This window comes from Toxotes jaculatrix, chromosome 1, assembly GCF_017976425.1.
Source record: "Toxotes jaculatrix isolate fToxJac2 chromosome 1, fToxJac2.pri, whole genome shotgun sequence".
NCBI lineage: Eukaryota > Metazoa > Chordata > Actinopteri > Toxotidae > Toxotes > Toxotes jaculatrix.
This window is the reverse complement of record NC_054394.1, coordinates 25,359,694-25,375,624: the sequence shown is the minus strand read 5'-3', so window position 1 is coordinate 25,375,624 and position 15,931 is coordinate 25,359,694. Positions and strand designations below refer to the sequence as shown.

The 15,931-nt window shown below is 41.9% G+C and overlaps 1 protein-coding gene across 1 annotated transcript in view; it reads left to right on the top strand.

Annotated features, from left to right (window-relative positions):
* Nucleotides 1-15,931, top strand: part of fbn1 (fibrillin 1) — a 56,468-nt gene that overhangs the window by 28,832 nt on the left and 11,705 nt on the right. The window contains exons 31-50 of the mRNA XM_041046781.1: nucleotides 545-670; nucleotides 1,276-1,401; nucleotides 5,009-5,131; nucleotides 5,757-5,879; nucleotides 5,984-6,109; nucleotides 7,524-7,646; nucleotides 7,932-8,054; nucleotides 8,149-8,316; nucleotides 9,513-9,581; nucleotides 9,710-9,835; nucleotides 11,093-11,215; nucleotides 11,313-11,471; nucleotides 11,560-11,631; nucleotides 11,721-11,846; nucleotides 11,981-12,103; nucleotides 13,453-13,578; nucleotides 13,699-13,815; nucleotides 13,916-14,041; nucleotides 14,126-14,245; nucleotides 15,015-15,140. Coding sequence (XP_040902715.1) covers nucleotides 545-670; nucleotides 1,276-1,401; nucleotides 5,009-5,131; nucleotides 5,757-5,879; nucleotides 5,984-6,109; nucleotides 7,524-7,646; nucleotides 7,932-8,054; nucleotides 8,149-8,316; nucleotides 9,513-9,581; nucleotides 9,710-9,835; nucleotides 11,093-11,215; nucleotides 11,313-11,471; nucleotides 11,560-11,631; nucleotides 11,721-11,846; nucleotides 11,981-12,103; nucleotides 13,453-13,578; nucleotides 13,699-13,815; nucleotides 13,916-14,041; nucleotides 14,126-14,245; nucleotides 15,015-15,140 — 2,451 coding nt within the window. The remainder of the gene's footprint in view (nucleotides 1-544; nucleotides 671-1,275; nucleotides 1,402-5,008; nucleotides 5,132-5,756; nucleotides 5,880-5,983; nucleotides 6,110-7,523; nucleotides 7,647-7,931; nucleotides 8,055-8,148; nucleotides 8,317-9,512; nucleotides 9,582-9,709; nucleotides 9,836-11,092; nucleotides 11,216-11,312; nucleotides 11,472-11,559; nucleotides 11,632-11,720; nucleotides 11,847-11,980; nucleotides 12,104-13,452; nucleotides 13,579-13,698; nucleotides 13,816-13,915; nucleotides 14,042-14,125; nucleotides 14,246-15,014; nucleotides 15,141-15,931) is intronic.

Sequence of the window (15,931 nt, the reverse complement as noted above, 5' to 3'; positions counted from 1 at the left end):
TAGCTTCAAAATAGTACCAGAAAACAATAGACGGGATGGTGGTTACTAACTAATACGGCAATGACTTTAACAGCATTTCTGGCTGAGAGCGTGCTCATTTTGGAGAGTGACAGCAGGTTTTTCTTGTGTTGTTCATAGGCTGACTCCGGTGACTCTTATTCCTTTAATTACCAGAGACAGATATACAGACAGAGATCAAGGGTAATTTGGGCAAAAGAAGAACTGCTTTGGCATTGCTTAGCATAATGTTCAGTTTATTTTGAAAGCTCTGTCCTGAATTGACCTTTCTGATTTATGAGTGAAAAAAAATAAACATGTATACTAGAATTTTTTGTATGGTCCAGTATTCTGCCCTGCATTCGACCCTGAAGTATCAGTGTTTTGCGCTGTAATCCTGATGTGTTCTTTCAAAAACTGTCTGGTAAGTAATACCTCAACATTAAAGCCTGGATTACTTGGTTTAACAACACTTGTCTCTGTCGTCTACACTTTGTCTGCTCCCATTTTTGATTTGCCTCTCTGCCTCTCTGTCTTCAATCTTCAGATATCGATGAGTGTGAGGAGAGCCCAGATATCTGTGATGGAGGCCAGTGTACCAACACCCCAGGGACATACCAGTGTCTATGCTTTGATGGCTTCATGTCATCTGAGGATATGAAGACCTGCCTGGGTAATGGATGCATATTTTATGCCCAAAATAAAACACTGCAGCTACACTCTCTGTGGCGCTGTGCTTATTAAATCCAAGGGGGTTCTCAGAGATTTACTGAAACAACATAATGATCATTTTAAAGGTTATCCAAGAAATGAGTCATGAGAATAACACTTAATGACTCAGATCTATGAGTCTGTGTTTGAGAGAACTGAAAGTAATGTTGTTGTTGATTTATAAGGCAGTGAACATTGTGTTAGTTTGCTTAAGCGGGGAGGAATATGTGACATTTAGATGTCTGGTACCACTGAGTGAGAAAACAAAAACCTGACATCAGTGATGTAAGGACTGGTGAATGAGTCTGCACAAACACATACTCTCTTACTGATGTTTTTATTAAAAGTAAACACATTTAAAATCCTCAATATAGTTCATGATGTAATTCTTTTGTGACTCACCTTTATATATCACAGCTTAGTAAAGCCCGTTTGTCAGGCCGAATCAACAAATTAGCGATTTCAGTTTTATTCATTGTCATAACCTTTGCTTTAGTGTAGCTGTGTTTAGCACATTAAAATTCTTACTGCTTCTCTGTTTCACTCCTGTCTTCCCTCTCTGTCTAGATGTTGATGAGTGTGAGCTGAACCCAAACATCTGTCTGAGTGGGAACTGTGAGAACACCAAGGGATCCTTCATCTGCCACTGCGATTTGGGATACTCTGTACGCAAGGGAACAACAGGCTGCACAGGTGAATGAAACCAGCACACATGAGAGCATTCCTACACACAACAAAATGTCCTGTCAGTGGAGGAACATGGACGGGAGTGAAAGGAATCATGAGTCAGTGGAGAGCCACTGCTGATTAAGTGGTGAAGCAGAGGTGTGTGTGTGTGTGTGAGAGAGAGAATTTTGTTGAATGCAGTGAATGCAAACTGACGAGAGAGGTGAGAAATGAGAGGATGCAAGGAGAATGTCTGGCTAACCAGAAGCAGCTCTGACATTACTCACCCTCATTCAAGAGCTCCTGTCTGACTTGATGAGGAACATGCTCGCAAACACACACGTTAACACACACACACACACACACGCACCAGCAGTAACAGCAGCAGGAGCAATGAGATCACTGTCTTCTGTCAGATGTGTGCATCACATTACACCTTTGTTTATTCCTTTGTTGCTCTTTCATTAAGGTCATTTAAACATTACGTGATGGTTGGAAGAGTTCTGCTGCACGTAATCACCTGTAACGGCTCCAGAACACATAAATACAAAGTCCATCCGGCTGGTAGAGCCCCTTGCTAGTTTGGACTCAATTCTTGTCTAGTCGGAGTTAAGTCTGATTTGTAAGGCCACTTAAAAAAAATTGAGATTGAGGGCGAGTTAAGCATTGCGGCAGTGACATCTTCCTTCAGACACAAATAAACACAATAATAAATAAACACAATAAACAAAAAAAAAACAAAAAAACACAGACATGGACACATACACTTGCTCATTCTCATTCTTTTTTTCTGGGGTTGCAGTACAGCAGTCGGTTCTGGTTCACAGGTTTGGAGTTTCAGCCCCAGAATACCAGGGGATCAAGATGCTAATTCCTCTCAGGCAGGCAGGATATCTTGTTATAGATAAGTGAACAAAACCCGCTACTCTTTTTGGAAAAGATCTCCGTCCAATATATTCAGACAAAAATGCATAAGAAATCGGTTGTCATTGTTGAATTGCCTTATGTGATCACAATGGTATGCGTGGACTAAATCTTCTTGCATGTGTGTGAGTGTTAATGAGTGAGTGGTGCTCTCAAGCCCAGACCTGATCCAGCTGTTGATGAAGCTCCCACAATAATTTTTTATTCCACAACGCTGAGAACTCAGGGGCAGGGAGTGAGTATTTAGACGTACACTTGAGTGCTTCTATGTCCTTGCGTACATTGGAACGCTAGGACTGGGTGGAGATGTACTGGAGTGGAGTTTACAAGGCTCTTAGCTTTAAAAAGAGGATCAGGGTGAATCTTTAAGTGTTTTGAATTAATCATCTTTTTGCTAAATGGCGAAACAGTCACATAGTTTGAGTTAAAGCAAGACTATGTGACTTTTAAAACAAGAAGTAGTCTTTCTCTTAAAATGAATTAAATTCAGAAGCAAAACTGTTTCTACAGTCTTAGTTAATCTGGCATGACCAGTAGCTTGGGGAAGATAATGTTTAATGTTAGAACATTTTAGATACATATTGTGGAGAGACTGACATTACTCAGTCAGTTTCACTCCTCTCCAAATGTTCTACAGTTACACTACATTTTAATATTTACCATTATCCAGTTATTGGCCAGAGTTGTAGCTGCTGTTTATCAAAGGATACATAGGTCCGTAATTCTGTTTGAGGAGAGGTGACAGTGTATAGATGGATATTCACTAAAAAAGTGGAAAAATGCTTCCAAAACATGTCAGTGATAATACAAAGGAATAAGGAGGGGAGCCTTCAAGTTCAGAAATATGAGACAATTTAATCTGCAAAATATGACTTGGTTTGGCAGACATATGCATTTTTTTTCACTTTACTACATCCCCTCCTTTTAAAATAAAAAAAATGTAGCATACATGTATTACCTCAAGGGCAGGTTTTCAGAAAAGCCAGGGATACTAGGAGACGTTTAGACATATACTTAAACAGGTAGACAGTTAAACAGAAAGGAAAAAAGATAGACAGACAATCAGGCAGGCATACAAACTGGGAGGCAGCTAGACGTGTCCCCACTTCTGACGGCAGATGTGTAATTCTCTGCTATCCTTTTTAACCTTTTTTGCCCTTCATCTGTCAAACATTAGCCTAGTTAAATCAGAAGTCTTCTTTGACACCAGCTGTGACCGCTGACACTTTTCTCGCATGCAACAACCCCTGTTTGCATTTTACATTTCCACATGAGAATGTGTGTGTGTTTGTTGTGCTCACTGTCATCAAAGGCTTGGGGGAAATGATCTTTAATTCCATCTGTAATCCAGGGAGATTCGTTTGCTCCCAGCCCTCATATTAACCCCATCATCAAATGTAGTGTAAATATACCGTACCCTCTCCTCAGGAAGACTATAAACCAGCAGCAGTAATCTCTAATTGACAGTGTTTTGAATTACTACCCTCACAAAGACACACACACAGAGACGAGTGTGTCTCATTGGCTGATAAATCCTAACATCAAGATTGAGTTCATAGCATGGTTTCCCTTGATGTACAGCGGCACACACAAACACACACACACACACATGTGCACACACTCGTACAATCTTTCTATCAAAGCTGTAACATTCAGACCTCAGGCTCAGGGCCAGGTATTGTGTTGGTCAAGGTTTCACAGGGTTGTTTTGGCCCAGATTAGCATTCATCATTGTTGCAGCTCCATACAGGCTTTTTCCATTGTGCCATGTCGTTGATCATGTCAGAAGTGCTTGTAGAACAAAAGCTGCAGAGCCACAGCCACATTCACATTGTCTTATCACCACCAGCTGCCTCATGGAGATCCTTATTGGTTACACCCTACAGGATGTAAACAGCTTTATGGGCAGGGCAGATTTTATTGGCTGCCAATTTATTTGGTTCCATTAATTGTTGTTGTCCATTAATTAGGGTCACATACAATAGGTTTGCACATATCCAAAGGTATTTTTATAACCACATTATCTACTAAGTATCTCAATATATCATACATTGGCAGAGTTTAGATATAATTATCATGGTTTTGCAGCGAAGGAATGTTTATTTGTAGAGTTGGCACATAACACGTCACATTTTTATCGAAATTATATTTGGGAAAGATTAAATTTCCAAACTTGACAGCTGGGGTGGTGAGAAAACCAAACATGAAGGTCTATAATGTGCTGTTACAAAAGCCTCATGTGAGAGCTGCAGTTTCTGTGGGTCTGTGGGTGAAGAGGGAAATCTTTGCCCAAAATAACCTCAGAAATACTAGTTCAGACAGAGCAGACAGAACAAGGCCTGAGCATTAGGATATGATTCTCCCTCTTGGGCTTTTTTAATGGCTCTCTGGACACACTTGCTCAATGAAAATCCAGAGTCTGGGTCTGCCCATTAAACCTTTGCAGGAAGGCTATTAGTGTCAGAGATCATGAGAATGTCTCTGTGCCTCCTGCTCTGAAGAAAACAGCTCTCCATGGATGAAGACAGTGAGCCAGAAAGACTTAGTTCTGTCATCTCCTGCTGCTGTCTTTATACAATTCAAACCAAGCATCAACTCACTCCACCCTGCCAAGAACCCCACCGGAGAGAATACAGACCCAAATCATCAGACCATCAGAGCAATGTCTGTTTGTCTTTACATGGCGTCTTGTTTGTTTCCTCTTTGTCAGATATCAATGAATGTGAGATCGGAGCCCATAACTGTGACAGACATGCTACCTGCACCAACACAGCTGGCAGCTTCAAATGCAACTGTGCTCCTGGGTGGATTGGCACCGGCCTCAAATGCACAGGTGAGTCTGACGGCCTTAAAATGTGAGAATGGTGAGAAAATCTGTAGCCAGAAGTGTATTGTATGGTAGCTTACAGTATTCCTTTGGACCATAGGCACATTGTTGTCCAAAGACTAGTGAAATATGTAAATGACCCACACTGTTGCACTGACTGACACGGTCCTACATTACAATATAAGTTGGCATTGTAGTTTATTTTGGGTCGGTCCTACATGCACTGTCCTGGTGCTGTAAATACTCATATAATGGCTGAAAGGAGTCCCCACCAATTGCACTTTAGCCCTACCTGAGTTTGTTTAAAGCTACTGGACCAAGCCTTTTTAGGAAATGATTTAGCCTTTTTCAAAAATGAAATTATACATTCCTGAGCCATTTTTAAAAAAAAAAAAAAGATTTATGTCTTCTTCATTTGGAATGAAAGAGCATGTGGCTGTGTGCAACAGATATGGTAAAGTCACAATGTTTTGAGAGATGGACTGTTGCATTTGGTTTTGTTTTTTTCACGGGTTTGGGAGGAGTATGAAAAGTATGGAATATCACCAGCCAAAACTTTTCCTCAGCATCTGGGTGAAGTAGTTTCCAACTGCATAAATGTAATTGCTTTTGGACTTTTATTGTGTTTCAGACCTGGATGAGTGTTCCAATGGGACACACATGTGCAACAACAACGCTGACTGTCTCAACACCATGGGCTCATATCGCTGTGTGTGCAAAGATGGATTCTCTGGAGACGGATTCTTCTGCTCAGGTCACACATACAAACCACTGTCCTAAACCACGCTTTTTTCTTTGTAAAAGATACATGAATGTGTTGTGTGTTTACAAACTGTTTATGTGTGATCACCAATACAGACAGCGATGAGTGTGCAGAGAACAGCAACCTGTGTGAGAACGGCCACTGTCTGAACCTGCCAGGAGGCTTCCGCTGTGAATGTGACATGGGCTTCATCCCCACTCCTGACGGCAAGGCCTGCGAGGGTAAGGCAGTACAACACTGCTATTCCTGACTATCCTGGTTCCAGACCTCTGAATTGGTGCCCACATCCTAAATTGTATTGAGTGATTCAAAAAGGTCTGGTGTTGCACTGGTGAATGGTTGTTTGTTTTCCTGTTTGGAGAAACAATCCATCCAAACAGATGCTTCCTTCAAGTGGAACTCATGAGACAGTATTTTGGACATGGGAAGTACACATTTTGCTTATCAATATGGTTTTAGTTGTGAGAACATTGCTAAGGGACCAACAACAGCAATCAATCTTGCCTTGTTCTTTTTTCAAATTGCGTTCACAATTCAGAGTTTTTTGCATTTTAACATTTAATGTTTGACTGTATGTTTATTTAGCTTTTTACATACAATGTATTTTTCCTATTTCTCCCCCTATTTTAATTCATAATACTAGTAACAAAAGAAAATAGCAGAGTTTAGCCTGGAGCAGGACTAATGTTAGAAAACCGGTAAGGTGATGTTAGTTTGCAATCCTTAGTCAGCTAATTTAGCCAGCCTTTGTCTTTCTAAGACTCAACAAAAGGTTGAGTGGGCACAGATGTTCACGTTGTCTTGAATTAATTATACGTAACCTTCATTGGCTAGTGTACATGTTATACAGTTAAGAGTGATAAAGGTACCCCGAGTTTTCCTGATGCAGAAGAACAATGGACTAGAACTCTTAATTTGTACCAGAGAAACTTTATTCTTTGTTTTAAAGTGCAGATTGTTATTGCATTAACATTTCTTGTTAGACACATCAACAAAAGGCAAATAAATCTGAATCTTAGGCTTATTCCTGGCGTCCTACTGGCTGAAATGACATGTATACACCGGTCTAGAAACTGTTTTTTGTCTTTTGTCTTTTTTTTTAGTAGATTTTTTTTAGGGATATTTCAATTGGGATGTTGCATTTACACAAATAGAATACAGTATTAATGGTAGCAGACAAGTGTGATTCATGCTTCCAGCGATAAGGCATTGCTGGATTCAGCTGAATGAACAGACTGACCTCGTTGTGCTGATGTGTCAAACATCCTGAAATAACCTGTCCAGTCCTCCCTTTCTCAGCTCAGGCAGGATTGGACAGTAATGACTTGTGCAGAGTCTAATGATGTGGAAGAGCACAATTTCATAACCTTGGCTGCTGCTCTTATTGTGTGTGTGCGTGCGTGCGTGTGTGTGTGTGTGTGTGTGTGTGTGTTGTGTGTCTGGATATGTCTGGGCATTTTTTTGCCCCAGAACTGTCATTCTTTAGCAGAGGTGAGCGGCCTTCACTTCCTATTGCTGGCTGCCAATTTTCCACCATGATCCCATGATCCACTAATCCCTCACAGCTGGGCTCCTGTCTCTCTCTCTCTCCCTCTCTGTCTCTCTCTCCCTCTCTCACCTTTTCATCTTTTACAGACATAGACGAATGTACCTTTGCTGACATCTGTGTCAATGGACGCTGCCTGAATATGCCAGGACTTTTTAGATGTGAATGTAACATTGGTTATGAGCTGGACAGGAGTGGAGGCAACTGCACAGGTAAGACTAGTCAACACGCCAATCCAGCTGCCTGCCCCAGTGATATTCTCTTTATGCCCCAATGAACTGAGGATATTTGAAAGAGTGTAAAAGGAATGAAACAACAGCAGTGAAGAGATGAACAGCTCTCAAATCCCCTGAGATACAGGGGAAAGGTCACTGCTCCTCTCATTGCTGTTGTGGAAAAGAGTGACCTACTGACAAAAAATGAAAAAAAAAAAACTTGATATATTTTTGTTGAGCTGAATAAATTTAATCGACCTCTACTTTGTCTTCATTTCTCAGATATCAATGAATGTGCAGACCCGACCATCTGTATTAATGGAATGTGTGTCAACATCCCTGGAAGTTACCACTGTAACTGCCCACCAGACTTTGAACTCAACCCCACTCGGGTGGGCTGTGTAGGTGAGACTCTACATGCTCTCGCTATACATTGTTGGTGTTTGCTCTTAGCACTAGCCAGATACACCTGTATACCTGAACACCTGTATGTAAACAGACACTCGCTCTGGAAGCTGCTTCCTGGATGTTCGTTCTCGAGGAGACGCATCGGAGAGCTTGGACTGTTCCAATGAGATCGGGGTTGGTGTTTCAAAGGCATCCTGCTGCTGCTCCCTGGGCCTGGGCTGGGGAAATCCATGTGAATCATGCCCCTCTGTCAACTCAAGTGAGTCATCTCATCGTTACTAAGTCTCTGTGTGCACTATGCATATTTATTTTTATGCTTTTACTTCAAAAGCAAGTGTGTGACTTCTAACCAGAGAAATGCAGACAGAGGGCTTTGAGGTAACACACCTCCTGGCTGGCAGTCGCAGTGAAGTTCTACAGCTGACGATTATTATAAATGCATGGTCCACCATATCAGTGCACAGTAAATTTAGAACTATGTTTACTATCTATTGAGAATTGTTATCACTGCAATGAATGTGGTAATATACGTATAGTTAGTTCACCATAGTATCTAGTCAGCTTTTGGCGGCTGTCGACCTGATTTGCTCAGAGTTACGTGATAAGACACGAGAATGTAGGAGTGGGGAGACGTTGCCCTTTAATATTCTTACTTTGCTGAAAAAACCCTTCAGGTCACCAGTGTGAGTTGACAGACCTTCCACTTTCAAGTGCGACATTAATCACAGCATTAATCTCTTTTTTTATCCAACAATAAGAGATACAGCAACATTCATGAAGTTATTTCAAATCAGTCAGTCAGTCAATTGGCACGTGTTGCCTTTAAGTCCCTTGAAGTGAATTAAGGTATTCTCTAATCATTTTAACCATCAGCAACATGAAGAAATCATAACCAAAACACGAAAATTGAAATCAGGCCCGATAAGGTGTGAGTTAGCTTCTCTGCCAGCATACAAGCTACACGATGCCTGCTCTTGTCATGCGATGAGTATGTGTTTGCTGTAATTGTTGTTGCTGGTAAAGATGAGACAGCTTTGTGCAACTTACTTGGAAATTGCCAACAGATGGTTCAAAACATTACAGGGGATGACTCATGCTTTTCAGCTCAAGGAAATGCTTGCTTCTATGACAAGAACAAAACCTTTTTCTTTTCACTTTGTAATTCTGAGTAGCTGCAGTCATGTCCGGTCCACTGGGCTCTGTGGATAACTCTTGCGATCTGAGATGGATGATCAGAAAAAGCAGAACAGAGAGCGACAGGAAACAAGTCCATGACCAGAAACATCTATTTCAGGCACCTGACCAAATTTAAGTGTGACTTAACTCATGTCCCGTCGCCTCGCCATCAGCCACTCATTACAGTCAAATCCTACAAGAAAACAGCACAGATTGTGGTTTGTATGTTGTGTCATTGTTGCTGCTTAATGTGATTTGGTGCGGTGTTCTGTGTTACAGCTGAGTACAAGACACTGTGTCCTGGAGGAGAGGGATTCAGACCAAACCCAATCACTGTCATCTTGGAAGGTCAGACAGAAGCATTCTACTATGTGTTTGTGTGAGGTTGCTAATGTCCATACTTACAGACACACAGATAATGCCCACTCACCCACCCACAATGCCACTGTTTCCTCTCTCCTCTGTCTGTCTGGCAGACATCAATGAGTGCCAGGAGTTGCCAGGCTTGTGCCAGGGAGGACAGTGCATCAACACCTTTGGCAGCTTCCAGTGTGAATGTCCTAGAGGCTACGCCCTCAACACAGAAACCAGAGTCTGTGAAGGTATTGGACTCATACATGTATTTCTGTGCAGCCCCACAGACGCATGAACACACAGGTGACCTATTCCTCTCTAGCTCTTGCCCTAGGACGTTTCAGTGGGAAGGAAATTGAGACCAGCCGTCGAGGCCTTCGTTCAGTGAGGACACATGGAGAGAGAGAAAAAGCACTGAGAGCAAAAAGACAAAGAAATATTGGACCCTTTGTCCCGTTGACAACTCTGCAGTTCATTGTAGCTCAATATGTGTCTGCTCTAGTTCCCGTCTGTTGCTAACCCAGCAAAGCTCAGTCACGACGATGAGACTGCTGAGCGCCTAACTGTGTCCAGAGGAGTGAGGCTCTGATGTGGTCAGCCCTCTCCCTCAGGGAAGTACACTGAGTCCCCTGTAGACAAGGCAGAGATGACGGAGGGAGGGAAAGATGGAGGAATGAAAGATAGGGGGGAAAAAAGAGATAAACGAGAAGGGTGTTTAGAAAAGAGAAACAGGAACAGAGAGGAGAGGAGGGGGCTGAGGGTTAGACAATGACATGTGGCTGGCGGCATTTTAATTAGCGTGTGTTTATTGGCTAGGAGAACAAAAGCGGGTGTCTGCTCTGTAAAGTCCAGGACTGAACATCCACTATGTCTCTTGTTAATCAGCAGTTCAGCTGTTAGCTGGGTCAGAAGGAACAAACAGTGTTCACTATGTGGCAATTATTTTGGTGGACAAAGAATTTTAAATATAGAATTAAGGGAAGCTATTACAAAAACTAAAATTGATATGACCAGAAAAAGTATTAAAAGCAGATTCTATCCTGTGTTTGGCTGTAGTTGTCATTTTGGACCTGGGATGTGGAATATGTTCAGAAAATCATCAAGAAGATGAAATGGGGGTACACTCACCTGAAGACACAGTGTGTAGAAATAGGCCCACAGGAAGAACAGCGCAGAAAATAGATGTTAAATATGTGACTTGGGTGAAAGCTTCAAGTTCCTCTTGAATCTAATGGTTAAATAGACTTGAGTCAAGCAATAAAGGTGAAATGAAAGTGCTGAAGGTGGATTCACATTGCCATCAAGACATAGATCATAATATTTTGCATACAGGTGGTTCTTCAGTTCTTCCACGTAGGAAATATTTATCATTATATATTCTTTATTACACTCATTCCACCTTTTTTTTTTTAGATCACTGGTTCTCTTTTAAGTTGTAAGTACCTCAAATATAGGAATGTAAATCAGACTCTGTATTCATTCATATGTTCTTCATATGTATGCAGATATCAATGAGTGTGAACGACCAGGTATCTGTGGCCCAGGCCAGTGCTACAACACCATCGGGAACTACACCTGTATCTGTCCTGTGGACTATATGCAGGTCAACGGAGGGAACAACTGCATGGGTAAGTCAGCATGCTGGACCACAGCGAATAACAGCGAAAATGTCATGCTTGGCTTTTTTGAATTAACCTTCTCCCTCTTTCCTATTAACACACACAGACATGAGGAAGAGCTACTGCTACAGAAACTTTTACTCTGACAACGGGACATGTGATGGAGAGCTGACCTTCAACATGACCAAAAAGATGTGCTGCTGCTCCTACAACATTGGTCGTGCATGGAATAAACCCTGTGAACAGTGTCCTGTGCCCAGCACTGGTGAGGTCTTACGCTAGTACGCATATGTGTTCAGAGTATACGGAACTAAAAGCCAGCTTTTATAAACTTATGTCTTATGCCCACTCAGATGAGTTTGCGATCCTGTGCGGAAGTGAGAGACCTGGATATTACATTGACATCACCACTGGACGGGTCACTGGTGAGACTTTGCCATTCAAAGGCTTTTGTATGAATAGGAATGTTTGTTTTGGTCTTATCTTGTCCCCTTGTCTTTTACTCGTGTACCAGATATTGATGAGTGCAGGGAAATCCCAGGAGTGTGTGAGAATGGAGTCTGCATCAACATGATTGGCAGCTTCAGGTGTGAGTGCCCCATTGGTTTCATCTACAATGACAAGCTGCTGATTTGCGAAGGTAAGGCTGGCACGCCACTGAAGGTGCTGCATAAAATTCTTCCTCTGATTTGTGTTTTTATGTTTATGTTTTATAATTGTTTATACAGTCTTTGTAAAAGAGTCTTTGAACACCTCTGTCCCTGTTGTTGTTAGATATTGATGAGTGTCAGAATGGACCCGTGTGCCAGCAGAATGCAGCCTGTTTGAACATGCCCGGAAGCTACCGCTGCGAGTGTAAGCCTGGATATCGCTTCACCCCCACTGGACAATGTCTAGGTAAGGCTATGGTGGTCATCAGCTATAGCGTGGCATTTAAAGAGATGTAAGGTAGTGCTCAGATTATCTTTACTGGTGTGATTTGTGGTTGTCACGGTTCATTCAACCAGCAGCGGTTTAGTCAACTCCTAATGGCCTTAGTGGAGATTATCCAGAATTGGTGGAAACATGGAGCAGGATTAGAGAAAAGATTCGAGGAAGCAGCCAAAAAAAAACTGCTGTCAACCATGAGGATGATGCTGACTTCTCTGGATCTTCCTGGCTGTCCCTCCTCCTTGAGCTTTTGTGTAAAACTTGGTTATTTGAAACCCTTTGAACTACATATTCTTGCCATTTATATCCCAAAGATAGAGTGATAGAGGCAGCACAATGACAGTTGGGCTGAGGGAGCATGCTTCATGGTGGGCTTGTTGTGAAGGAAGAGAGAATGTGAAGCATGTGTTGAGCTGTTGAACATGTGCTGCAGTATATCTGAAACATGTCGCTGTCAGTCTGGAGAGCCCTCACCGATAAGTAACTGTTAAATCAACATCCTGTTTTGCTTCCTGCTTTTCATGTGAGTCCTAACAACACAACACGGGCAGACTCCAGTGAGAGAAAACTGGAACTGTGGCTAGAGACGATGACCTTACTTACATGTGTGAATTAAATACTGTTATTTAAAAAATAAATAAATAAATAAGGCATTACTGCAAAGCATAATGTGAAATGGAGTATTAAAAACTTTAAAACCGCTTTTACTTTAATTAAATAATAATGTTGCTCTGGTATCATATAACACAATTATTGTGTCATCCTGCAACAGAGTTTATAGCCAGTTTCCTTTCCTATTGGAGATTGTTTGTGGCTAGCAACAAATATCTAAATAGTCATTAAAGTCATATTAAACTCAGTAAATTAGAATTATTTTAATTATGTTAGGAGAAGCATGGGTTATGAGCTGGTAATGCAACGATATCACAATGTATGCTCACATACTGGACAAATTTTTTCTAGACAGAACTCGAGAGATGATGATGATGATTTTGAAATGAAAAAGCATTAAATTCTATTTTGAAATATTAGATTAAAAAAAAGACAGCAGAACAATACACTGAGGGACATAAGGTAACAATACAGAAATGAGTTTTATTTCATGGGCTTAAATGGGCTCAAGCCATAATGTATAAATAGAAGATTTAAAACAAAGTACCAAATTAAGCCATCACAGATTTTTAAACACTTCACGGTTTCAAAACTTCCTTGTTGCTTTTTCAGTGGTACTGTATTTTTCACTGTTTTTCATGATAGGTTTTGTGGTTTGACTCTGAATTTCACACAGTGTGACATCTGTTTTCCTCCTTGTTCAGACCGAAATGAATGTGTTGAGAACCCTGGTATATGCAATCCTGGTCAGTGCATTGACACGCTGGGCAGCTATCGCTGCATCTGCCCCAATGGCTTCAAAACAACGCGGGACCAGTCAATGTGTGTTGGTAAGCTCTGCTGGTTCCTATCAGCTCGCTCTTGTTTTTGACATGTGATCTCGTCAGTGTCACTCCACTAAGTGAGTGTTGTGTCTGTGGTGAAACTGTGATGATGGTCTCTGGTTTCAGACGTGGACGAGTGTGAGAGACAACCCTGTGGCAACGGGACCTGTAAGAACACAGTGGGCTCCTACAACTGTCTCTGCTACATTGGCTTTCAGAACTCACACAACAGTGACTGCATAGGTGCGTGCTCCTGTGGATGTGATGAAAAAGAGAAAAAGCACGAGCGCTATAGCCTTCATGTGATATATAGTGTGATTGTTTGTGTCTGTGTGTTGATCAGATATCGACGAGTGTTCGACACAGAGAGGCTTGTGTCGAAACGGGCAGTGTGTGAACACAGTGGGCACCTTCCTCTGTGTGTGCCATGAAGGCTATGAGCTCACTTTAGATGGCAGACTGTGCGCAGGTAAGGAACTGCCACTTTTTTATGTTTGTCTGAATGTAATGTGTGTTTTGCAGTGTATCCCTTATATATTTCTTTTTTTCTCAGATATTAACGAATGTGCAGTGAGTCCAGACACATGTGGTGCAGGAACTTGTCTGAATCTGGATGGCTCTTACAGGTGTATCTGCCCAGCTGGCTACTTTCTCCACGAGGAGACCTGTGAAGGTAGAGCAGCCTAAAGCCAGTCCTTTCTGCATCATGAAAAATGATAAATAACAACAGGAATTCCTGAAGTAATAAAAAAAAAAAAAAAACGATATCTGAGGGCATGGATAAATCCCACCTCAGGCAATGCAGAGAACACCTGCGTATATGCAGAACTCTCCCACACACACACACACACACACACACACATACCACACATACACATGCACAAATCACAGCTCAGAGCAGCTCTGCTGAGGGGTGCAAGAAGAGAGTAAACTGCTCCTTTGCCTCCCTCACCTCTTCAATTGCCCGGCTCCGACAGAACACCCGTCTTCTCCCTTTCGCACGTGGGAGTGGGTCCAAGCCAGAACACTTGGATTGTTTATACAGTGGGGCTGATGAAGAGATATTCGACAGACTTCAACACATTCCTGCTTTGTGCTCTGTTCCTGGAAGAAGAGAGGAACAGCACTCAATTCTCAGCATCAGTAACAGCAGCAGCTGGTCATTGTGATGAGCGAACACGTGACATGTAGGCTGCTCCAGACAAAATGCCTTTATCCAGCTGCCCATTAGTGAGATTTAATTCTGTTTTAGCACATTTGGCTCGACCATGATGTACTGGTATGACTTCATTCCTGCAGCTATGACCGTAGTTTAAGGAAAAATTAGATGTAAATGAAACTCTGCAGGCTGTAATGCTAATGGTACAAATTCTGAATGGATTTTGATGGATTTGATTTGTAAATTTGAGAAGGTGGTTGATGCTGTTCCTCCTTCTTGTCAGATATTGATGAGTGCTCCCAGTCACCTGAGATGTGTACATTTGGAACCTGCTCCAACACTGAAGGAAGCTTCACCTGCTTGTGTCCCGAAGGCTTCCAGCTCTCTGCCTCCGGACGCAGATGTTTAGGTAATTGTGCGTGTGGGTGTGAGAAAGATGGCAGAAGAGTCTACAAAGCTATCATATGCATTAAGTACAAAATGTAAATACTTGTGTATCTGTGTAGTCTGTCTCTGAGTGCTGGTGGAGACTAAGCAGCAGTCAGTGGTGTTAGACTTTTCCTGCTCTTTCATGATAGCACACTGTGTTCCAGCTGGTTCTGCTGCTGCTGCTGCTGCTGCCGCTGCCTCAAGGCCAAGGGTGGCTCTGAGCAGATCACTTTTCCATTTCCTCACTTGTGTGTGTGTGTGTTTCTCTCTGTGTTTATGTTCATATGTGTGTTTCTGGTTTGGGTGGGTGCACGCTGAGTCCTCTGTTAGGGAGTTCCCCCTCCAAACACTGAAGGGATGACATCATCAGTTCAGTGAGGCAGTTTACAGTTTGTATTTCACTTTTCTCTCCAGTGTCTGAAGAGCTTGACTGAGGGTTGGGGGATAAACAGGAGGAGCTGGGTGGAGAGGGACCAGCATGGGTAGTGAAAGAGGTCAAGGTTTTTTTTTTTGACAAGGACAAACCCTGTCCCACTGAGAAAACAGAAGATGCTTATTTAAAAAAGAAAAAAAAAGAAAAGAAAAATTAATTATAGACAGGGAAGAAAATCATGATGACAGCAGGGATGAAAATCACAATCTGTCCATATACCATCTATATAACCATATACCTATATGTTAGGTATTAAATGAAAGAGATAACAGAAACATACAAATAAAGACACAAAATAAGACAGAAAGGACACGTATGTGCTGAACATGTAAACAATA